At 51.5% G+C, this 24,808-nt stretch overlaps 1 protein-coding gene across 2 annotated transcripts in view; it reads right to left on the bottom strand.

Moving 5' to 3' along the window:
- Positions 1-24,808, bottom strand: part of GALNT17 (polypeptide N-acetylgalactosaminyltransferase 17) — a 418,110-nt gene that overhangs the window by 211,337 nt on the left and 181,965 nt on the right. The window contains exon 3 of one of the 2 annotated variants that reach the window (XM_044233871.1): positions 11,433-11,599. The exons of the other annotated variant lie outside the window; for it this stretch is intronic. Coding sequence (XP_044089806.1) covers positions 11,433-11,599 — 167 coding nt within the window. The remainder of the gene's footprint in view (positions 1-11,432; positions 11,600-24,808) is intronic. 2 annotated transcript variants of the gene reach the window in all.

Raw genomic sequence — 24,808 nt, 5'->3', positions numbered from 1 at the left:
AACAACCCAGATGTCCTCCCATGGGCCAAGGGGGAACAGAGTGTGATGAAGCCGTATCATAGATCTCTGTGCAAAAATCAAAAGGAATGAACTTGGTACACACAGCAACTTGGACCGATCTTGAGGGAGCCATGCTGAGTGTAAAAAGCCAACCACCAGGATTAGATTCTGTAGAGTTCAGTTTAGAGAACATTCTGGAAAGAGCAAAACTATAGGACAGAGAACAGATCAGTGGTTGTCAGGGGTCAGGGATGGGGGTGGGAGTCGGGTGTGGGTATTGAAGGCGAGCACGGGGAAGCTTTGTGGTGCTGGCACATTTCTATACCTTAATTGTGTTGGTTATAGGAATGTACACGTGCGCTAAAACTGTACAGAACCACCTGCACACACACGCACACACACACACACACACACGCACACACGCACATGCCTCCATGTGCGACCGGTCGAATCAGAGCAAGGTCTGTGGACGGCACCAAAGTCAATGTCCTCCTGGTCATGATCGTGGACTAGAGCGCTGCAAGATGGTAGCCCCTGGGAAGAACTGAGTGAAAACACCTAAGACTTTTGTCCATTTTTGCAACTTCTTATGAATTGAAAATTATTTCAAAACAGCAAAGTGTTTTTGTTGTCATTATTGCATTTTTTTCCATCATGGCATTTCACAGCCAGTTAGCCTCTGAAGCTTTCAGTGGGGTTTTCCCACTGTCTCGTGTGAGGGTATACACTCTCTTTCTGAATCTCTCCTCCCCGTGGCCTGAAAACACACAAGGAAGAATGTGAACCACAACCCAGTCGGGATTACAGGCCCACAGAGTAAATGCTGTCACACTGCAGCCATCTGGTTGGGGACAAAACAAGCATTGTCTCTGATGAGGAAGGCTCCCTACAGCGGTGGGAACGGCAGGTGCTGCTCCAGTAAGGAGGCCTGGGCCAGCATGGAGCGGTGTGATAACAAGGTGTCTCCTGGCTACTTGACTTGGAGCCTCGACAACACCAGAAAAATGTTATCTTCCAGAAACACGGACTTCTCCGAGCCCTGCGATTGTAAGCTAAGAAGAAAAGCAAACAATGCCAGCGCCGTCTCCAAAATGCCTTTGGGAAGGCCAGAGGGTATGACCTCCCACTCAAAGAAGTCTTCTCACTCGAGCCATCCTGGTTTCAACTTCTGAATGCGCCAGCCAAGAGAAGAGCCGGATCGGCTGTGCTCGGCCCACAGGGAAGCACCAGTGCGCAGGCATATGGCCGCCCTGGTCACCAGGACACTTACCTGCTGACCACCAGAGGTCGGTAAGATCTGGGACCTCAACCACAAGAACTGCAGTGTTGAAGCCCAAATATGTACGAGACCAAGTTAAAAAGCTCCTGGGATGCAGTAGGAAAAACATCTTTGCACACGTGCACTTTAAGTAAATAATCAGCACTGACCGTGACTCAGCGGCGTGCTGGGAAAGCAGCGAGAAGGAGCTGTGGTTCTTACCCTAAAGGGTCTCACATCCAGAGAGGGACAGGCACACAAAGGCAACACAGCGGCCCTAGTGCTGCGCCAAAATCCATGCTGGTGCCTGGGGAGGAGAGGCAAAGGGCCCCCAACCCTGCCACAGCTGGGAAATCCAGGATGGCTTCCCAGGGGAGGTGACACAGAAGTAGTGTTGAAGAACGGTCTGGAGCTAGCCAATCAAATAACACCGTGAGCACACTCCGCAGGAACAACCTTTATTTTATTTCCAGGACTTGTACCGTGCGCTTTGCAAGTATTACCTCTAAACCTCACAATTTAATCCCTGTATAAAAGCCACTATTATCCACAAATTGCTCGAGATCAGAAAAGGTAAGGGCCTTGGCCAGCAGCACAGAGGATTCGATTCTACCTTTTGCTCCACATGCTATTGCCCAAGAACAAAGAAGGTAGTGAGGGAAGTTTTTATTTTTAATTTTTTTAAAGTTTCAATTTTTATTTTATTTTATTTTTAAAGATTTTTTATCTATTTATTTGTCAGAGAGAGAGCGAGCGAGCGAGTGAGCACAGGCAGACAGAACGGCAGGCAGAGGCAGAGGGAGAAGGAGGCTCCCTGCTGAGCAAGGAGCCCCATGTGGGACTCGATCCCTGACGCCAGGATCATGACCTGAGCCGAAGGCAGCCGCCCAACCAACTGAGCCACCCAGGCGTCCCTGAGGGAAGTTTTAAAAAAGTAGTTGAAAACTTTTGATAAGACATATTTAAAAATGTATTAAGGATTACGATAGTAGAAATAAAGAAGTCTCTATTGTTATTTGAGTATTACTTTAGTCGAATATTATTTCTAGCCACGAATATTAGTTTGATGGCGACAGTTACCCCTCTCCTGAGTTTTGAAGGTGCGTTAACTTCCATGGGTATTTGGACTTGGCACATCCAGAACAGTAAACTCAGTCTCCTTCCCACAACTGCTACTTCTGTCATATTCCCTTCTAACGAGTGGCGCCAACACCCACCCGGTCACCAGAGCCGGGACCCTTCTATGACTACCCCCTCCTCCTCACCCTCCTCCCAAACCAATAAGTCCTCATGTGACCTGGCCACCTTGTTTCCAAATCTAGAATATTTTAGCATATGAAAACAGGCAACATCAAATCAGTGGTTAAATGAGAATAGATTGATTATTAAAGAAATTCAGAGAAGCATACTTGGAGACAAGGGTCTCTGTGCTGAAACTCCTATACCTGAACATAAAAATGTTTAATCTGTTTGGAATTGATTTTGAAAAAAAAAATTTACCTGTAAGAAAATACGCATGAATATTTGTGCCATCTAGGGATGATAAATAACTTTCTCGGGACATCACTCAAAAAAGTGGATTTGAACATGTAAAATGTAAATTTAAAAATGTAAAATTTGCATTTGTCAGAAAAATGCAATAAACAAGAAAAAGTGAAAAGCACAAGTTTGGAGAAACACCTGATAGATGAACGTGAAAGGAGCTCATTTAATATATACACACTGTTCTTACAAATCCGTGAAGCAAAGATCAATTCTTCAGGAGAAAACAGAAGGTGGGGTCATCAGTTGGCAAATTTCTATGAAAATAAAGGCACTAAAACATACAAAGAAGCTCCCATTATCAGTAGGATTCAAAAAAAGTGGACTTAAAGGTATGTCACTTCTCACTCATTAGAACAGTAAAGATGACGAAGATAAATCAGAGTCAGTGTCGGGGGAGGATATGGAGAAACAGACTCTCATGTCCTTCTCATGGGACAGAACCATGGAGCTGGAGAGCAACTTACCAATTCAATTAAAAGTTATTAAAACTAATATGGCATATTAATCACGATAAGAAGATGAATTTAACTTATAAATCTGATGCACTTCCTTACTCCAAGCCACTGAAAACTACAGTAAAGGGATTTTTAAAAATGAAATAAAATAGACCCATACTCAGACCTATTCCGAGATAGGAGATAGCGCAAGAGGAGACACAAGCACAGTATCAGGGAAGCTGGAAAGGGTAAGAAAGCATACAGACCGCCGTGTGGCAGCTGAACCCCAAGCTAACCATGGGAAACCCTGAGAATCAACTCAATTTGTATCTTGAGGGACAGAGAATCCTTGAGGGACAGTGATGGCACCAGCACCACGTACCTCTTGAACTGTGGGTAAATCGGGGAAACAGAAACGAGGAGGACCAGAGGGAAGGCCATTCAAAAGGCAACCTGTCACTAGATCCCCGTCCCCGCCCTGTGCTCCAGCCCACACGACCCCTCTGCTGTCAAAACCAGCGGTGATCCCGACGGGGGAGGCCTCCAGTGTGGGAGCCAGAAGCCACACAGCAAAGAGCAGGAGAAAAGCAACGTGTGGAGACAGACTGTACAGGGAGAAAGATGGAAAAACAAAACAAAAGACGAAATATTATTAATATCCTCCAGGGGATAAGGAAACATATTGCTTCTATTAAGTAAGAACAATATGCCATAAAAAGGAGCTCTCAGAGAATAAAAATGAGCACTTGGAAGTAAAACCATGATAGCAGAGATAAAAAACTGAATAGAAGGGAAGGAAGATAAAAACTGGAGAGAGCAAACAAAGCCGAGCAAAAAATGTAAGGAACGATAAGGCGGCAGAGAAAGGATGAGAAAATTAAAAGTTCTGCCCAAGAGGCTTAATAATGGAAAAATGCGGGAAAAGATGGGATCAGGGGAGACACTGAAATAGAGAACCGAGAAGAATGGACAGGAATTATGCATGAAATATTCCAAGAAATTTTCCAAAAGCTGACAGACATTCGATTCCAGATTGGGGCCACTAAAGATGAAGACTGAGCCCACACCAAGGCTCGCCACTGGGAATTTCAAAACTGTGGGGACAAACTGAAGATGCCACCAGCTTCCAAAAAGGAAAAAACGCACAAAGGATCAGAAACCGGAATGCCTTTGTTCTTCTAAAAAACACTGAAAGGAAGATAAAGCAGCAAGAGCATCAACGTCGGAAAGAAGGGGGTACCCGTCTCAGCCAGGCCATCAGTCACATAGAAAATGAGGACAAAGCTGTCTTCAGAAATGGATGATCTCCGAAGAGTTCATCTTCCTTGCGGTCTTCCTTAACGAAGCTTCTAGCTGTCGTGTTTCACCAAAATGAGCACGGAAGCCAAGAAAAGAGAAAAGTGTGGAGCTTAGCATAAGAGAGGGGGTGAAGGAGGTCCCCAGGAGGGTGGTGAGGAGGGATCCCAGGTGACAATGACACACGGCCATCGTGGCCTCTGTCCACGGCGGAGCAGTGGGGACTTGAGGCAGATACAAAGAGAGCTGCCATTACTCTCTCCTGCAAACATACCTCATTTTTAAACTGAGGACAGGCTGTCTGAATGAGATAAGAACTTTTCTCTCTGTGTGTATTTATTATGTTAGTCACCATACAGTACGTCCTCAGTTTTTGGTGCAGTATTCCAGGGTTCACTGCTTACGTGTAACACCCAGTGCTCCCTAAAGCCAGCGGCCAACCCATCCCCCCGCCCCCTCCCTCAGAGCAGGAGACGAACCATGAGAGACCGTGGACTCCGAGAAACAAACTGGGACAAGAACTTCTAATACGAATTGATAAACTGTTCTCCAGATATGAGTTCTGTCTCGTGAGAAGATATGAGAGTCTCTCTGCTCTGTTTCCTCACCGACACGGGCGCTTATTAATCTTTGTCATCTTTGCTGCTCTGATGAGTGAAATGATGTCTGAATGAGGATGGACTGTCCCCATTCTCCCCTGTAATTGGACATTCTGACCACGGGCGGACAGGGTTTGTGCTCTCTCTCTCCACGCCTGCTGCCTGGATCAGCTGAGGACGTTCATTTCATCCCTCAGACATGGTCTGCTTTGACCTCCTCCTAAGAGTAGGCAGTGCACCGTGGTGAGGTCACGGGCAGAAAACACAGGGCAGCCATTCCTTCTGTCCAGATTTTCGCCTTGCACCCAGCACTGGTCCACACAACAGCTTGCTAGATGTCCCTGCTGGGGTCCCTGCTTGAGCCCTGTGTTTCGTTGAGCTCACTCATGACTTAGCTCTCGTCTCCCAAGGAGCCTTTTATAAACAATCAGAATACACATGGGCCAATGTTCTTGCTCTAGACATGATGGGATATCAGGCATTTGGTAAAGAGTAAACATTTCTAAAAATATAGGACCCAGGAAAACCAAGGAAGAAAAATAAATAAAAGGCATCCATATTGGAAAGTGAGAATAAACTTGTCACTATTTGAAGATGATGGGATATTCTAGACAGAAACTCTAAAGAACACACACACACACGCACACCCCCCCCCACAATCAGAGCTAATAAACAAGTTCAGCAACATAGAAGAACACAAGATTGATATACAAAAACCAGTTGCACTTCCATACATGAGCAATGAGTAGTCCAAAAACGAAATTAAGAAAACAATTCTACTTACAACAGCATCAAAAATAATAAAATATCTAGGAATAAATTTAACCAAAGAAGGGAAGTCTGATACGTTGAAAACTACAAACACTGTTGAAAGAAATTAAAGAAGATCTAAATAAACAGACACTCCACATCATGGATTGGCACGTTAATACCGCTAAGATGACGATACCCCTCAGATGGACAGATAGCTTCAATGAAAAACCTGACGAAATTCCAACTGTCTTTTCACAGAAATGGACAAACTCGTCCTAAAATTCGTATGTCAACATGTGGGATCCAGAATGGACAAACCAATCTTGAAAAGGAAGAAGTAGTTTGGAAGACTCACTTCCTGATTTTAAAATGTCCTATAAAGGAAGAGTTTTCAAGACAGCGTGGTACCAGCCGCAGGACAGACACACAGATCAATGACACAGGATATAAAGCCCAAAAATAAGCCCTCCCATTTACAAAGCAGTTTATTTTTGACAAGGATGCCATGACCACTCGATGGGAAAAGAATGGTCTCTTCAACGAATGGTCCCAGGACAACTGAATATCCTCATGGAAAAAAAAAATTCAGACCCCTACCTCAAACCATATACAAGTGATTCACAAAGGATATGGAGCTACATGTAAGAGCTAAAACCATAGGACACTTAGAAGAGAATATAGATGTAAATCTTTGGGACCTTGAGTTAGGCAATGGTGTCTTAGCTGTGACACCAACAAGCTCCAAAACTCAAAAGAAAAATAAACCAGACTTCATGAAAATTAAAAATGTTTTTGCATCAAAAGACACTATCAAGAGAAAAGACAATGTCTGCAAATACATTTGCAAAAAAATACTTACAGAATATACTTGATAAGAGTGTATAGCCACAGGATATAAGCAATGATAGTTCTATGCTGAAGAGACAACATTTCAAAAATGGGCAAAAGCTTTGAACAGACATTTCTCTAAATAAGACAGACTAAAGGGATGGGGCTCCTGGGTGGCTCAGCGGATTAAAGCCTCTGCCTTGGGCTCAGGTCATGATCTCAGGGTCCTGGGATCGAGTCCTGCATTGGGCTCTCTGCTTAGCAGGGAGTCTGCTTTCCCACTACCTGCCATGTGCCCCTCTGCCTACTTGTCATCTCTGTCTGTCAAATAAATAAAAATCCATAAAAAAATGAATTATGATTAATACAATTCCATGCACCCAAATCCCCTTCTCCTCAACCCCTCAAATAAAGATCAAAGCAAAGAACGCTGAGCGCCTAAACAAGGACCAGTGCCTCGGGATACGGCCAGGCAGGATCACGCTCAAGAGGAATGAAGGGGATGCTGAGAAAGGGAGCGGAGAGGGAAAATGAAAAGCCTTCCGGTCCTGAGCCATAGAGGACGCAGAGGACCCAGGTTTGGGGCTCAGGGGAGAGCGTGAGTTGCCCTGCACCAGAACGATGGATCTGCAGATCATTCCGAACACGCACACGGGAGAAAGTGCCCACTGTGTCCTGATAGTAAGAAGCATGAGTAATCCCCTTGGAAGCAAGGAGTCAAGGTGGAGAAGACAGAGATGCTGGGGACTCGGGAGGAGGTCAGCGCCAGGAAGGAAGCCGCCAACAACGTCAAAGATGGCCAGGTCGGAGCAGGAAAGTGCCCACTGGATCGGGTGAGCAGTGACAGCTGCTGAAGTTTGCATGAGTGATTTCAGTTTAATGCCCATGGCCACAAAGGCCCGCATCTTACCTGGGCTTACCTTGAGCCGGAGTCAACACCAAAGCGGAATGCAAGAACTCATTAGAGAAAACAACCCACAAGGGCAAGTTGCCGAGTTGCCTGTGTGCACAGATCCCCAGTCGTTTGGACTTTACTCACATTTATCCACACAGGGCCCGAGCCAGGTTTTCCTTCCTTTCTTTTCTTTTCCTTTCTCTCTCTCTGTCTCTCTCTCTCTTTCTTTCTTTCTCTTTCTTATTTTTCTGAGAAAGCCTCATTTTTCTTTAATGTATGGGATAACCAAAGAGGTACAGGATTACAGTTCCTACCCGAGCCAGTCTTGACCAGTCTGAGAACGGCCCACTCTACCCTCATGAAAATGAGGTTTGCAGGGCACCTGGGTGGCTCAGTAGGTTAAGCTGCTGCCTTCGGCTCGGGTCATGATCTCGGGGTCCTGGGATCGAGTCCCGCGTCAGGCTCTCTGCTCAGCAGGGAGCCTGCTTCCCCTCCTCTCTCTCTGCCTGCCTCTCTGCCTACTTGTGATCTCTGTCAAATAAATAAATAAAATCTTTTTTAAAAAATGAGGTTTGCAGATCTTGTGTATTTATTTACTTATTTGGGTTCATTTATTTATTTTAGAGAGAGGAGGTAGGGGAGCAGAGGGAGAGACTCTTTTGAGCAGACTCCCCGCTAAGCGCAGAGCTGGACACAGGGCTCAAACCCATAACCCATAAGATCATGACCTGAGCAGAAACCAAAAGTCAGATGCTCAACTGACTGAGACGCCTGGGTACCCCAGATCTTTCTGAATAAAAAGAGGAATGTTACATGTCACAATTCAGGGGGAGAACAAGAACACTAACTTGTTTTTACCATAGGATCTTAACTAGGTTAACGTACGCATTAAAGAAAGGGAGGATGAGGGGGAATGAGCCCTTGTCTTCAGTTACTCCGCTCAGTATTTTACTTTCCAATTACAAGTCCTTTTGGGAATGTTCAATTTCCCTACAAAAAACATGCATTACCTTTCAGATGAGAAAATATGGTAAGGCTGGAAAAAATGGTTTAATCACGCTCAAGCAGAAGGTAAGCAGGGAGAAGAATATTAACGTTCGATGAACAAAACTCAAGGCAAGGGGGAAAATATGCTTTTGAGATAAAGGGCGCATTACATAATGGTGACAACCACCACGAAGAGCGAAGCCATGCAGACACAAGTCTATAGTTGCCAAAGAAACTGACAACAGATACAGAAATCAAACATCATTAGGAACACAGGAAGCAAGAGTCATCGTAGGAGGAGATTTTAAAGCATCATCCTCAGAAAGACTCAAGAAAATAAACTTTGGGTCCACGTAAATACACAAAATTGACGTCTGGCAGGAACTCAGTCCCATGATGACAGTGCGTGGGGATCTTCTCAAGGGTCTACAGAACACGTACAGATCTCGATAATACAAGTCAGCAAGAAAATCTCAACAAAGAGAAATATCATTAAGTTCCTCTTCCAGTTAGAGACAAGGCCCTTCTGCTCGGAGAACACACAGAGGCTGGAGGCAAGGAAGAGGGAACCCGTGTTACTACGATTCACTGGGTGTTTGGGAAGGTGGAGGGGCAGAGAAGAAGATGAATGGGAAGTAACTTTGTGCTCAGACTGGGCCAAGCACCTGTCTCACCCGCTCTCACCCACGGAACCACCGAAATAGTACTTAACTCCGTGGTTTTCAGCGGGCTGTCCCTAACAGTAGCCTCAGCCCCACCTGGGAATCTGCGAGAAACAGAAATTCTCAGCAGCACTTTGGACCTCTGGAGAGACTGCATTTCCTGCAGGGTGGGGCTCCAGGAGGTGCTGACGGAACGCCGAAGGTGCGTCAATACCCCAGAGCAGGCTGACTCCCAGGAGTGGGCTTCCCACTGCCTCCATGCCCCGAATGCCCCCGGGGGGTGAAGCTCTGTCACGCGCAGGGGCTGTCCACACACCACACCCTTGGGGGATGCCTTCCCTTCCTGGCCCTGCTTTGTCCTCGCTCCTGGAGGTGTGCTCTCCCCTCGCGAATCCACTAACAGGCGCCACTTTCGTCTCAGGGTCTGCTTCTGGGGAAGCCCAAGCTAAGTCACCTTCTGGAGACCACCGCCACTTGTGTTCTGGGTGGGACTGGCTTGGACTTTGGTTTCTTCCTCCCTGGCTGAGCTCTGCCAAGATTCCCTGAGTGGGGAGAGCCGCACGGGCAGTGAGTCCTCCCCCCAAGTCTGTCCAGAGGAGACCACCCAGCTCTCTTCCCTGCATCTGCTCGCTCTTCTCTGCCCTGCCTCCAGCCACCGCTGCCGGCTCCCGCTGGCCCATGCCAACCCTGTCCTTCATCACTCACTCCCGGGCTGGGTGAGGCTCCCCGAGGGTCGGCTAAGCAGCCGGGCCATGGGGAACCAAGTCCTGCCCAGCCCTGAGAAGCCAGCTGTGCCAGACACAGAGGCGTCACCAGCTGCGTGCGTCAGAAGCGGAGGGAGCACAGAGCAAGGGCCCTAGGATGTCAGCCAAAGAGATCTCTGAAGAGATGACACAGGGGACACCTGGGGAACAAGTGGGTGGACTCTGGCCGGCAAAAGGGTTGGGGATTGCCTCTGCTGAAGCAGGAGGTGCCTGGCGGGCTCAGAGGGAGGCTGCATCGAGGGGCTCTGGGAGCCACGTCAGGGAGATGACTTCACCAGACAACCTGGAGGCTTCAGGGAACAGAATGAGCCATGTTCTCACAAGGAGACCATCAATGTCCATTTCAGAAGGATCAATGGATAATGAAATGGCCAAAGGTCAAAAGAGAAAACTGAGGTTGTGAGAGATACAGCAAGTGCTGCATCGGTCCTCAGCACCTCGAGGCCCCAGGGCAGGGGGTATCCCCTGGCGGGCGGATGGCTGGGCCCAGGGTCCCCGAGCCCTCTGGGTGACAGTCAGCCAGCTCAGAAGGGGCCGGGGGCTGGCAGCACCTGGGCTGCTGACACGTGACAGGCCCAGCCCAGAGCTCCTGGCTGTAATCAGGTTTTACCAGGACCTGTGGCATCGCCCTCTAACTTCTTCCCCCGTTCCTGACCTGGGGACACACACGGGGAAAGCCTCCATCATCATGCCGAGAGCAAGGGGGTCAGCCTGCCCCTAACCCTTCCTCAGCCCGAAGCACGAGGCTGGCCTTCTTCTATGTCATCAGCCCATGGGGCTTTCTCCCTGCAGTGAGCACAGGGAATTCTGGAGGCTAAGACCCTACATCAAGGCACAATTAGCAAGACCAATCCGCCCATCACCCCCACCCGGACATCAGGCCCGCCCGCTGACTGGTCTCCAAAGGTCTCAGGGGACTTCTATTACCGCTGCCCAACACTCGTTCGTTTGGGATTTTTTCACCGAGCCATCATTCCCAACAGAGCTGAACCACGGAAGGCCTGTGAACACCACTCATTCCCACCTACGGTCTTTATGGGCACAATGGCCCAGAGGGGACTTTCGATACAAGGTGAACGGTCCCCATCACAGGACAATGGCCACGGTTGGGGGCGGGGAGCGTGGAAGAAGTCAGCCCTTGGGTGTCATCTGCTTACTTGAGGTCATGAGGAGAAGGGAAATGAGTCTAGAGAAGCGGCCAGGCATGAAATCTTAAGGGCCTCTAGCACTGCGCGGTCTAACGGACCAGTGCTCGCCCAGATGTCCTTCTCAAAACACCTCGCACCCTGCAGGCATGCCCCAGGGCCGGGAGGCGAACACTCGTGGGCTCCCGTGACAGCGCCAGTGGCGTTCCCCCGCTACGGACATCACGCACGCTCCTCTCCAAAGCAGCCGGGCCGTCCCTCACCTTCGTCGCTGTTGTCATCCACCAGGATGATCTCCTTGAGCAGGTGTGTGGGTGTGTGGTTGACAGCGCTGTGGACGGACCGCAGGATCACCGACAGCGCCTCGTTCACGAAGATGAAGATGATGGAGATCTGCGGCAGCTCCTTGGGGTACTTCAGCTCCTTGCACCTGTGGGGGGAGAGGCGGGGGGGGAGTCAGAGGAGGGAGAAGACGTGGGCACTAGGGACGGGTATGGACATGTCCTCCCAAGGTGTAAGTCACAGGCTCTCCCTTGGCCCCTCTTGGCGAAAACCTAAGAAGGAGACTGTTAAAGGACCCAGCCCCGATTCTCCAAGACTTACCTGATCCCACTTCGGTGCCTCCTGCCCAACTTCCCACTCCGGGAGCATCTCCCTGCCTGGAGCCTCCTTGGCTGCCACCCAAGCCCCGCTCTGCCCCACCTGCCGGCAGCTGGCACATCAGTCCCCGCTCGCTCACCCCGAGCGGCTGACTCCGAGGGGTGCTTCACACCGGCTCCCAGAGGCCCGCGGGGGGACTGATCTCGTCACCCACACCTTTCGGGGACGCCTGACACACTCAAATCTTTGTCTCAGCATCTGCTTCTGGGGGAACCCAAACGGAGACATCTCCTGGAGACCTGTTATGGTGCAGCCTGCAATCTAGGACCTAAAACACACACGTGGATAATCATAATCACGGAAGCGTGCTGCCCGAGACACCCCGACTCTTCCTAAAATCTTGTTGGGGTGGGGGCTGGAGATGGGGCTGCCTGCCTCGAAGGTCCTCCCTCACAGCAACCCCCCCAGGAGAGGAAAGAGAAGAGTTTCTTTTCACCGAGGCTAGACCCCAGGGTGTAGAGCTCCTGGTGATTTAAGAGGTGGTCTATTTATTTATTTATTTATTTATTTTAATTTATGAGAGACAGAGATCACAAGTAGGCAGAGAGGAGGAAGAAGGCTCCCCGCTGAGCAGAGACCCCCGATGCGGGGCTCCATCCCAGGACCCTGAGATCATGATCCGAGCCGAAGGCAGAGGCTCAACCCAGTGAGCCACCCAGGCGCCCCTAAGAGGTGGTTTAATTCCCAGGGAACGTGCTCTGCTTGGCTCAGTCCCCAGGGCACCAGCGAATGGGCGGGGAACCCAGCGGGATGAAGAGCAAGCTAGGACATTTCCATGCGTTCTCTTCCCCCTTGCCCAAGACTGAAAAGCTCAGAGCACGCACGTTAGAGGAGAAAACAAAGGGAACCCGATGAAGGACCAGAGTGAGACGGACGGCACTGAAGAAGGAGGCAGAACAACGGCGTGTTTTTTTAATGCGGAACAGCTTGGGCTGTGTCAGGCCGTATTAATCATGCAGGCAATTTTCGGGAGAAAATAAAGTTTTGTTACGATACACATTTGTGTCTCCGGGAAGAGACTGTCTGGGGACCCATTGATCACGGAGCCTCATTTTTACCATGTCGCTGTAAATTCACTTCTGGGGGCTGCCAGGGAGAGGAGGACGGTTATTGACGGGCTCCCGGGCAGTCAGCGGGAGTCATCTCATTTACTGCGGGGTGATCTGAGGGAGGAGGCTGCCCCGGAAGGTCTCTCCGAGCCCCCTCAACCACCCCGAGCCCGGCAGGCGGGCAGTGCGATCCCTCACCCACCCACGCACGAGCGCACACCCGCCGTACACACCCGCCTCTGCAGAGTGCTCATCCCAGGGCTGGTGCTTTGGTCCTCTGTTGTTAACATCTTCCGGCTTGGAATTAGGAAGTGGAGAGACCGGAGTGCGTGGTACCAGCACCGTCTTTCACCACAGGCACTGGGGCGTGACGCAGTCAAGACTCAGTGTGAGTCGGGCCTCTCCGCCGGGTGAAGGGGAGATGTGGGACCTTGGAGGAATGGCCTCCCCCGGCCCCTTCATGGGTCAAGGTGGCCCTGCAGTAAATCAGGGAGGGGCAGATTTCAAAAACGAGAAGGGCTCGGTCACACGCTGGACATGTCACCCTGAGGACGCCGCTCCTGGTTTGTCATCTCTGCACCTGAGATGTGTGTGCCTCGCTGGGGTGCCTGGCTAAGGTCCCCATAAAGGTCACTTGAGACCCCATAAAAATGCAACGCACAGACTCACAGGAAGACCCAGTCATCCTGGCTGTCGCCTATTCCCGTCGTCCCCTTCTGTGTCCTCCCTGTCCCCATGAGCCCGGCTTCCCGGCTCCCTCACGCAGACCCTTCCTGCGGGACCCACCCACCCGGGGCTCTGTCCTTGCCCGGCTCACCTTCACCTCTCCTGCGCCCTGCGTCCTCGGGCTTTCCCAGTGGGCAGACAAGATGAATACAGTCAGTATTACGAAAATCAGCATTCCTTCCTGGGTCTTCAGTATCTAGGGAGTAAACTCTGCCTCAAAAAAAAAAAATCCCTGGGCCTGGCTCACTGCTTGCGACAGAGAAGACGAGTGGAATCTTCTCGAGCGGAGGACGGTGCGGTTTTAAAGCACTGGGTAGGTGCGGATGGACGCGCACGTTGCTCCCCATCAGACACCCTGTGCCTCACGGCAGAAGCGAGCGCGGGAAGGAAGGTGCGAGGAAGGAGAGGTCCGCAGGCCGCAGACGTACGGAGATACGGAGAGATGGCCCGGAGAAAGGGCACGGATACGGCACTGCCCCCAGGAATGGAAGCTGAATTCCTGTTCCGGCCGGACGCCCCCCACACGGTGTACCAAACCACACAGACCGGTGTCCCCCGCTGCCCTCAGGCTGACTTGAAAGAAGCCCTCCCCGTGGTTCCCTGGTCCCTGCAGAGCCGAGGGGGCAGGAGGTGCTCAGCACCCGGTGCCTCGGTGGGGGGCCTGGTGCTCTCAGGGGACCCGGCAATGGCCCGTGCCAGGCAGCCGGGCAGGCGGACTTGGGGAAGGGAGCAGCCAGGCCAGAGACTATCCCTAGACAACGGAACCTGCAGAATCAGACGTGTCTCCTGCCTCCCCGACCACCGTCCAGGCCCCACACACAGGTGAGAGGAAGCTGAGAGGGGGTGCGGATGGCGAGTACATTCTCGTTTTGCCAGAGCCCCAGAACGAGCCCCAGAAACTGCAAACGCGCTTCCAATTCCGTAGCTGGGGTCGTGCGCTCCCTCCAACAACACAGGCTCAGCTCTGGGTCCCAGAAACCACAGGTTTCCCTTCAATAATGGGTCAGCGAGCGGCAAACCGTTATGTCTGAAAGAAGAGGGTCGGCAGGCAAACCTTAAGGTCTGGATAATTTTCCGTCCGCGCGTGAAGGGACCACGGAGAACGCAGGCCCAGCCCTCTCCCCAGAGGCCTGACAAGGAACCAGTCTCTGCCACACTGATCTCATGGGGCAAAGAAAGCAGAGACAAGTAACCAACCAAGTGAGATGCCTCGGACCCCTGACGTCTGTCCTGATGTCTGTGGGTCCATCTGTCCAGACGCCTGGGCCACTTCCTTGAACATGGTATGTCCTGGACACTGAGGCTTGCTCCCCCTCCCCCAGAGCCCCTGGCATGGCCTTCACTTATCACCCAAAGTGCCCGCCATTTCCCTCCGTGAATGCAGAGTAAGGAGAGGAGAGCTGGGGAGAACCGGCCACCTCAGGACCACCAGAGAGGATCACAGTTGACACGGCCGAAGGTCAAGGGCTGGGCCTCCAGCAAGGAAGAAAACACAGATCAAAGAGCAGGCCATGCCCTGTCAGAGGCTGCCCATGACCCCCTTTCAAGGGGACAACGTACACGACCCCAGTGTGGTACGGGTTGGGGGTGCCAAGTCCCACTTGTGACCCAGCCTGCCAAGCCCGGAACAAAGAGATGACCCCAACATCCCCACAGCTGTAAAAGACTTCAGACTCCGTGTGGTCCAGGGGACTCACGGCTGATGACGACGACACTGGCCACAACAATCCATATGCACATAATGTCAGAAACTTCTGGAAGCTTCTATGGGCTGTTCCATCTCATGTAATCCTCCCAGCAGCCTGCCTAGTATTATCATCCCCACTGCACGGATGAGGAAACTGGGGGCCCAGACAGGTGAAGTCACCTGCCCTGAGTCACACAACAAATGTGAAAAGCAGCAAGGGCGCCTGGACGTGAGCGTCACCATCTGATGTGAAAAGTCTCCCAGAGGCCGCTGTCTGGCCAAGGCGGGGGGTGGGAGCCCTACCGTGAGGGCAGGAGCCCTACCCTGAGGGCTCCCCTTCCAGGGCCTACCCAATCTCTCCCGGTCACTCAGCTCACCAGGACGGACACCATGGGGCCACTCCGCAGAGCCTCACTGGCTGATCGCCGTCAGCTCCGGCCCTGGGTGCAAGGACGCCCCTGTCTCTGCCCCATGTCGCCCCATCCCAGGGAGGGAGCAGAGTCCCCAGCTCTGCCCAGGCTCTGATCCTGCTGCTGGTAACCAACATTCAACACTTAGAGCCAGGCAGCTTGTGATGCAACACAGTCAGGGCTAAGTGCCAAACAGCTGTCCCTACAGCAGACGGGACGGCCGGACTGCGCTGGGTCAGGAGGACAAGGGAAGAGGAGCCATGAACTGGAAAGCTGGATCCATGGATCAAACCCGCACGGGCGAGAACAGAGGGATGCGCAGGCAGGAAGAGCACTTCTGAACATACAGAAGCACTAGGGCCCCCTTCTTGGTCTCCCCCAGGGCCTCCGGAAGAAACCTAGCTAAGCCTGTCCGGAGATGGAGCGGTAAAGAGCCAAGTCTTGGAACCACAGACTCACGTCAGGCTCTGCAAATTCCTGCCAGGCCGACTCGCTTTCATTTTCAAAGCGCACCAAAGACAGGCATGAGGTCATAAAGGTTCCACTAATGAGGGCTCATCCCAGCACATGCCAGCACCATGGAGGAAAACGAGAGGCAGGAAGTGCGCGGAGTCAAACAGAACAGGTAGTAGTTTGAGTCAGAAAACACCACCTTGACCCCAAGAGCAGCCACACTCCAACAAGAAAGCTCTCGAGGACGTCACGGGAGTGGGGCGGACACATCACACCCTCTTCTTCCACGGCCATGGGCAGAGGTGGCGGGGGGAGGGCTCCTTCTGGAACTGCCTGCCGCCACCGTCACATCCACACGACCTCAGATCCGCTCCAAAATGGACGGTTCGGGTCCGTGAGTGTCTCCCTTCCAAATCCGGAATGCGCCTTACGTGTGAGAGCACACCTGGAATGTCCGCACCGTGCCACCATCCCCCGCACTTCAGAACGGGCACACGTGCTCCCCTGACCTGGGTAGCCGCACCGTCACTGACCCACGCAGACACTCCCCATGCACACCCCACCATCGCAAACCGAGAGGCCCAGGGGCGCCATCCCCAAGACAGCACTGGGGTGGCCCAGCCACTTAGCAGTGGGATGCACTTTCCAAACAGTGGGGTCCACCTGCAGATAGAAGTGACCAGGAAGGAAAGGCAAGTGGTCACACAGTCATCTCGTAGCTACTGCCTGAGCCCCGTGAGCCCACAGCACCGAAGGCGCACGTCTGACCAAAGATGTGGCCCGTGTGCGCCAACTTAAGCTGCACCAGCCAAGCCAGGGGCTGCGATCAACCGCGAACAGAAATGAGTCTCCTCCTTGGAAGCCCTATTGCAAAAATGCCCACACTCCTGAGCCCGGAAATGGCCACGAACACTGACCCCACACGTGCGACTGACATAAAACTTCGGAATGTTCCACACGCTTTCTATGGCACCAACAACTTCACTCTTTCGCCAACGAGGAGACAAGCTGCTCCCTCCTCTCTCTGGCTCACTGTGGAGGTGGGGTCAGACTGTGAAGTCCGATCCCAAAGCAAGTCCAGCTGACTGTAACGCTTAATTATATGGGTCAGCGTGGCTGGGACATGGTATTTTGGTCAAACAACGCTCGATATTTCTGAAAGTACTTCATTCGACTATTTTCAAGGTTTATGTATTTATTTGAGAGAGAGAGAGCACGTACACACATGAGCAAGTGTGGGCAGGGGAAGGGGCAGAGGGAGAGAATATCCAAATAGACCCCCACTGGGCATGGAGCCTGACACGGCACTCAATCTCATGACCCATGAGATCAGGACCTGAGCGAAAACCAAGAGCCAGATGCTTAACTGACTTGAGCCACCCAGATGTGCCTAAAGTACTTTTTTTTTTTTTTAAAGATGAGATTAACATTCAGATCAGTGGGCTTGGGTTAAAGCAGATTACCCTCCATAATGTGGGTGGGCCTCATCCAATCAGTTGAAGGTTTCAAGAGAAAGGAAGAGGGAATTCCACCAGCTGACTGCCTTTGGATTCTAGATGCAACATCGGTTCCTCCCTGGGTCTCCAAGCCGTGGATGAGTCGGGCAGAGCTGGGACACGGCAGCCGGCCTCCACACTTACGAATGCCAAATTCTTTGAAATAAATCTCCTTCTAACTCTCCCTCTCTCTTCCTATGTATCTACCTACATGCAGCCATAAACATTAAGATAATAGATGCTAGAGACAGATAAAGAGGCAGAGAAGGCCTCCCGTCGGCAGCCGATGACAAGACAAACCCCAGGCTTCCAGTCTCCGTGGAGCCCTCAGAGGAGCTCTCCCCCCTCCCCTCCACTCACTGCTCTCGGATTTTACCACCTTCCTCTGGCCCATCTCCCTCAGGCAGGGAAGCATGCCTCCTACTCCACATAAGGAATCAAGGCCACCGCAGGAATTTCCAAAAGTGGTCCAGGCCTGTAACATCAGCATCGCTTGGCCATCAGGCAGACCCGCCACCCAGAATCCCCACCAAGCCCAACAGTGCATCCCCTACAGGTGGAAATGTGAGAAGCATTTCCCTAGTCCCACGGGTCCCTTGCAAACCTCTGGACCTCCCAACTCTGCTCCCTGTCTGTGTGTCCTCCCTAGAAGGAAGCAGTGCTAGGAAGCAGACATTCCAGGTCTCTCCCATTTAAACAAAAAAGGCCCCTCCTACAGCCTCAATTACTGTTTTTCTTCTCCTTGCCACCCTCCCCCACCTCCCATCTAGGTCCTCACTCCTTTCTCATCTGGCTTCAGGTTGCCCTATTCCACAGGAACTGCTCTGGTTAGCTTCTGAGCATATCCACGTGGCCAGAAACCAGGGAAACTTCCCAACCTGACCTTAGTTGAGCATCATTTCTGCTGGAGCCAACACGGTTGCCTCTCTCCTCACATAAACATGATTTATGTGATTTACTCTTGGATGCCCACACATTTGGGGTTCTCCTATGCCCAGGCTCCCCTCTCCCCACTGTGATGAGCCTTGGCCACCCGTTCTGTTTCCTGGGCTGCCCTTTCTGCTAGTCCCTCAAATCTCTGACTTCCTCAAGGTTCCTTCTCTCCCATCTCCTGGCCTCAATTTATAGACTCTACCTGGCTGACCTCATCCACATCTATGGCTCCTGCTGTCACGCTGGCGACTTCCAAACCCACATGACTCACCTGGACCTTCTCTCAAGCATCAGCTAACTTCCCATGGACGTCTCCCCTTTGACGTCTCCTAGGCCCCGCTAATTCAGCCTGCCTAAAGTGGCCACCTGCTCTGCTGTGCCTTCCCATCCACATCGTGGGGCACCCCACGCTCTCTCTTCGCGGGCATCAAGCTGGAATCATGACACGGTCACCACGTCCAGTTGGTCACCAAATCCTGAAGATTCTGCCTCCTTTAGGAGCTCTTTATGACGCTCACCCCTGCCTCCCATTTGTACTGCCCAAGCTCCATGTCTCATCACTTCCCACCTGAATGACACCGAAAGCCACCGGCTGGTGCCCTTTGCCCAGCCTCCCCCCGGGCAACTCAACCTTGTTCTATCCACTGCTCTGTTGCCAGCATGATCTGTCTCCTTCCTGCCTTCCTGCCTCGTCAATAACTGAATTTTTATATAAACACCCAACATGGGATTCCAACTTACAACGCTTACAAGGGTTGCGTGTCCCACCCACTGAGCCAGCCAGGCCTTCCTAACCCGCAAAGGGAATCACGGCACTCTTCTTCTCTGCGATCTCCTTGCCTCGCCAGTGCTTTCAGGGCTGGGTTCCAGCTCCTTTTCCCGGCACCCAGCTCCACCCCAGCTCATTCCTCCGACCTCACCTTGCCCCAGCTGCCTCCATCTGTGGGAAACTGCTGTACTTCGCAGAACCAGGAAAGCCCTCTCTCAGTTCACGCTCTTTCCTCTCTGCCTCCAGTGCCCTTCCTTCTGCCCAACACGCCCATCCCGGTGCAGCCCAAGGCGCAGGCATGTCCTTGGGCCCCCGGCCACGTCCCTGGGCCCCCACCCTGATGTCAGGCCCCCTGTCCTCTGCTGCTTTCTCCCCACGGCCAGCTGCCACCCCGGGACCCTTCACTCTCTCCTCTCCCACTCCCTTCACTGTGTGTCTCCGGGGCCCAACACAGTCCCTGGCAGAGAAACCGTTACTGCAGGAACAAATGAAAGCCCTCCTACCTCCCCTATTTCTTCTCTCTGCTCTTCTTACGACCAAAGGCATCACTTATCTCCTCCCGAATCATAACATCAAGGATGGCACCCCCACACTTGAAAAAGAGCCCATCCAGGACTCAGCTGCCTGCTGTCTCCTTTGATTTACTAATCAGAACACAGATTCCGGAAGCCCGTTTGGGTCAAGTGCATTAACCAGGCCGACGTTCCCTTTCTTGCCGCGCGCCTCATCAAGCTTCTCCCGGAATCCGAGGCAAGACTGGTACCATTTTTGGCAACAGCAAGCCTTGCAAAACAAGACGGGGCTGGGCGACGGAGACGTATGAGGCCCCGCCACTGGACCGCTCGTTATGCGGGAGAACACATGCTTTGCTGAGTGGTTTAATTTCCTCAGTTGAGCTCTGCACTTGTCAGGGAAGGAGCACCACACCTCATTAGCTCAGTTCCCGCACAGAGCAGTCTCTGGGACGAACTGCCTACTTCAGCGTTTGCGCTCCTCTGTGTCCTGCCCAGTCGCACTGGGGCCATTTTCACGAATTGAGATGCTTGGCACGGCCTCCTGCCTTGGGGTTCACAAAGCCCACAAAGCCCCTGATATGGAATGTAAGATGTTGTGCTACGGAAGGATTTGTTGTTTCTGGGGCGAGAAGTCACACCTCTTTCCGTGGCTTCCTGCAGAAGCCTGGCAGGAGCACCCCCGCTGCCCCCGCCCCTGGCACGGCTGTCGGTCTACAGCCCCAGGCCCTGGGCATGCCCTATGGCCAGGCAGCCCCAAGCCCTCTTTCCAAGCACCGAAGGATCAACAGGCCTGGAGGCCTCCCCAGCCAGCCTAGTTCCTACTTTGGAATGTTCCCCAAATGTTTTTGATCTTTGAGCTGATTACCCACCTACTGGCTCGATGGCCAAGTGTGACTTCTCCCCCCAGGGCTTACTGAGGAGTCTCTCCAAGGGGTGCAGAGTTGCCTTTCCAAAGACAAGGTCATGGTCTTCAGCCAGAAAACCCAGGAAACTCCACTGTCCTTGGCCAGGAGGCTGCTAGGCCAGTTTCAAGGCGCAGTGCAAGGTCAGGACACAGTAAACCTCCACCCGTGTCTATCTTCAGAAGGTTTTTAGTTTTCAAGCAAAAAAGGGCTGATTCACTTCTGACCCTGGACCCTGACCACAGTTCCCTGCATCGTGCAGCACAGTTTTTCCAGAAGGGAGGGGGAGAAACCACACCCACGAGGCCCAGAGCTGGTGGAAGCAAGGGAGGGGGGCCTTCGCTTCTCAGCTCGGCAGGTGGGTCTGTCTGGCGGGGAGGAAGCTTATCTTGTTACAGTCAACGGACGAGAACAGAAAAAGAAAAGAAAAACCCCAGAGTTTCATTAAGCAATGGCTCGGGAACAGAATCTCTAAAAACAATTAAGGGTGTACTAATACAGACAGTTTCAGGCCAGAGCCAAGGAAACCTCGTGCACTTACGGTGCGGGAAATGCTGCCTGAGTCCTTCACACATGGTCCTTATCCCATAAGCTCCGGAAGGGGAGCGTAGTGGAGGGGGACACCCCCACGGCTGCAGGAGGGCCAAAATGCATGAGGAAATGGTGCATACCAGAACTAATAAAGAACCGTGTTCCGAAGCCCAGCAGATCCAAACCGTGGTCAACCTGATTGCTCAGAAGAACAGAAGGACCTAGAACATTCTGGTCTCAGCCAAAGCATCAGAACCCCACCCTAGCCCCGCACAGAGCTCCAGTCTGGGGTTAAGGTCGTCTTCTAGAACATCAGCCCCACGATGAGAAACACATTACCAAACCGGAACCTTTCCTTTCAATGCCCTGGCCAAACCAGCCGTCCAGCCAAGGGACACTGACCCTGAGAACACGTCCGTTTATCCCCACGTCTGGGCCACCCCTCTGTCCTCGGGGCTCTCACCCTCCACCCAGAAAGTCTTCCCCCAAGGCAGGCCCTCCCCAGTCAGAGTCAAGTCTGACACACCAGCCCCTCGCCCTCTGTTTCCAGCTAACAGGACCCTGCCCATCTCAATCCGCAAACGCCCTCGCCCTTCCTGACCTGCCGGAGCAGTGTACCCCGTTCTGTGGACCCTGCGTGGCCAAATGCATTAATCCTTCACCCCTCAGTGTACACAGGCCCTCCGCCGGGTGACTTCCAGGTATTTCTCACGAAGGAGGTGAAGTCTATTTCCCCACCCGTGAGATCGGGTGCAACCACACAATTTGCTTTTTAACCGTCGGAACAAGGGGAAGGGATCGTGCCGCTCCAGGCCCGAGCACTGAAGCGTTCTCCTGCCCTTGGCCATCACCTGAGAAGCCAAGGGCGAGCCCTCTGGTCCCAGATGGGGGTGGAAGATGGGCCGTAAAACGCCCACGCATGTGGGAGCCCAGCCTCTGCGGCCACGCGCTATGCCAAGAAGCTTACAGTGTCTGCGTCGGCTCATTACTTTCCGCAGTGAGCCAGCAATGCAGCTGTACTCACTGCACTGATGAGAAAAGTGAGGCTCAGAGTCACCAGCCCAAAGGCAAGCGAGGGGTGCGCAGAGCCAGACGTTGACACCCAGACGCACCTGACGCCAAAGCCTCTTGTCCCAGCCTCTAAAAACAGATGATTTCCCAAGGAGGGTCTGAGTGGAGGGATTCGGGACGGCTTCTGTTTGTTCAGCGAAGCCACAGGCATGACCGAGATGTCACCCGGGCCCAGTCGGATCACCAAACTGGGGCTTCATACCTAACCTCACTGCCGTTTCAGCCTCCCCCAGAAATGTCGTCTTGACCTGTCAGTTAAGAATTTTCTCTCAGCGCTGAAGAGGTCATTGGTCCAGAAGCCCTTCCCTGTGCCCCAAAGTAAAAGGAGGCAACCCACCTAATAAGACCCCCAGCCCCTCCCCAAAACGATCCTTTGTTTTGCTAATAATGTCTCATCCCCCGCTTCCTATAAAATCCTTCATTTTGCACAACTCCCGGAAGGACCCCCCCCCCGCCCCCGCTCCATTTGCTAGATGGGAGGCTGCCAGTTCACAAATTGCTTAGTAAAGTCATTCGGATCTTCCAGCTTACTTGGTGGAATTCTCTTTTTTAACATGCTCATTTCTTTATATTTGACTGTCCTCTCCAGTGTTCTGTATCAAACATGTATCACTTTCCTAAGTTAAAAATACTACAGATGTTACTTGTTCAAAGATTTCTACAGAAACAATGTTAGCACTTGACAAATTAATTCCAGCACCCACCAGAAACAATCAACAGCTAAGAATAAGTAACAAAACTGTTAAAGAGGGAAGGGCGTTAAGGAAGGCCAGACACCTGCTTGATGTTAGAATCTAACATAAAGTGACTATCATCAAATCAAGAACGAGATGACAGATACGTGAATAGAAGATTCTAGAAACAGATCTGATCTTGGAGAATTTATGCCAAGAAAGGTCCACAAACCAGTAAGGCAAGGATCATATAATAAATGGTGTTGGGACTGCTTTATTGGGTGACACAGTGAGTCTCCCCTACATACTAAAAGTAAATTTATTTTATTTTTTTCAAGTTTATTTACTTATTCAAGTAATCTCTACATCCAAGTTGAGGCTTCAACTCACAACCCTAAAATCAACAGCCACACGCTCCTCTGACTAAGCCAGCCAGACGAAATGGCTGAATGTAGAACTCAAAATATAAGGAAAGCGACATAAAAATGTATGGGAATATTTATACGAACTCTGGATATTGAAGAATCTTTAATAGTTTGGTAATATGTTTAAACCTCTGATCAGAAAAATAATAAAATTAAAACAGTAAACTGAAAAAAAAACCCCACCTCAGAGGACTTAGAAGGAGAAAAGATAATGAGAACCCAAAGAACATAGATAAATGAACAAAAAACATGAACACAATTCAGAGAACAAAAGAAATAAATAACAAACACGAAACTAGGTGGGCCATCCCTAGTAATAAAAAGGATTCAGACAGTAATGAGATGTCATCTGCCTCGATGTGGTGGAATTATAAATAACTTTTTCTTGCTTCTTTGTACATTTTGATTTTTTTTTATAGTGAGCAAATATCACCCAGAAAACATGTCAGTTTCGATTAACAGAGGAACGACAGAACCATATTGCCAAACTGAAGGGCACCGCGGCGCCGGGTGACAAGCTCCCCGATGCCCACACGGGCGCGACCTCCACTGGCATGAGGAAGAGACACCCCGCGCCGTCCCCACCACCACATGACCCCGCAATCGGAGAGAGAATTCTGAGTCAAGACCTAAGGCCCAACCCTTCCACCTTTTCAAGTGCAGATGGGGAACAAGAATGGCAGAGCCCGACCTCACAGGCTACCCGATCCAGAGGGCAAGCGGACCCACCACCGAAGCAGACCTCCGCCGCTTTCCTCTACTTGGGAGCTGTTCCAAGATGGCCTCATATAATAAAGGGTTTATATTCTAAAAGTATAACAAACATAAAACCAATTACTGCAATTGTAGACCTTCCTCTGTTAGTCAACATGTAGCTTTGAAAAGGCCTGAGAAACTTAAATATAAAATAACTGTAATTTTGTTTAAATTATGGATTTAGTTCCAGTTCTACGCCTATTTCATAACGTTACAGGAACCTGCCCATTTGCGATGATGATACAAGCCGCGTGAGACAAGAGCCCAAGCCTGGGCCTCCTACCGAGAAAGTGAGGCGTCCCCCTCAGCCTGCCAGACACCCAGTCTACCCATTAATGACCACTGATGAGATGACCTAGTGACTTCCATGCTAGGCTGTGCTTCTGCTCTGGAGTAGAACGGCATGAAAGCCAACTTCAATCCTCTTTAAACACCGCTCCTACTGGTTTCTCGGTGTCCTGTAGAATGTTCGCTGTCACTTGCACCGTCCCTCCGACATGGTAACTACGTGCAATTTTCATTCTTTTCAACCTCCCTCCAGGTAACGCTTTCCTTTCTGAAATCCCACGGGTAAGATCTTAC

This window comes from Neovison vison, chromosome 14 (assembly GCF_020171115.1).
Source record: "Neovison vison isolate M4711 chromosome 14, ASM_NN_V1, whole genome shotgun sequence".
Lineage (NCBI taxonomy): Eukaryota > Metazoa > Chordata > Mammalia > Carnivora > Mustelidae > Neogale > Neogale vison.
Note: the sequence above shows the minus strand (reverse complement) of the source record. Positions and strands in the feature narration are given on the sequence as shown.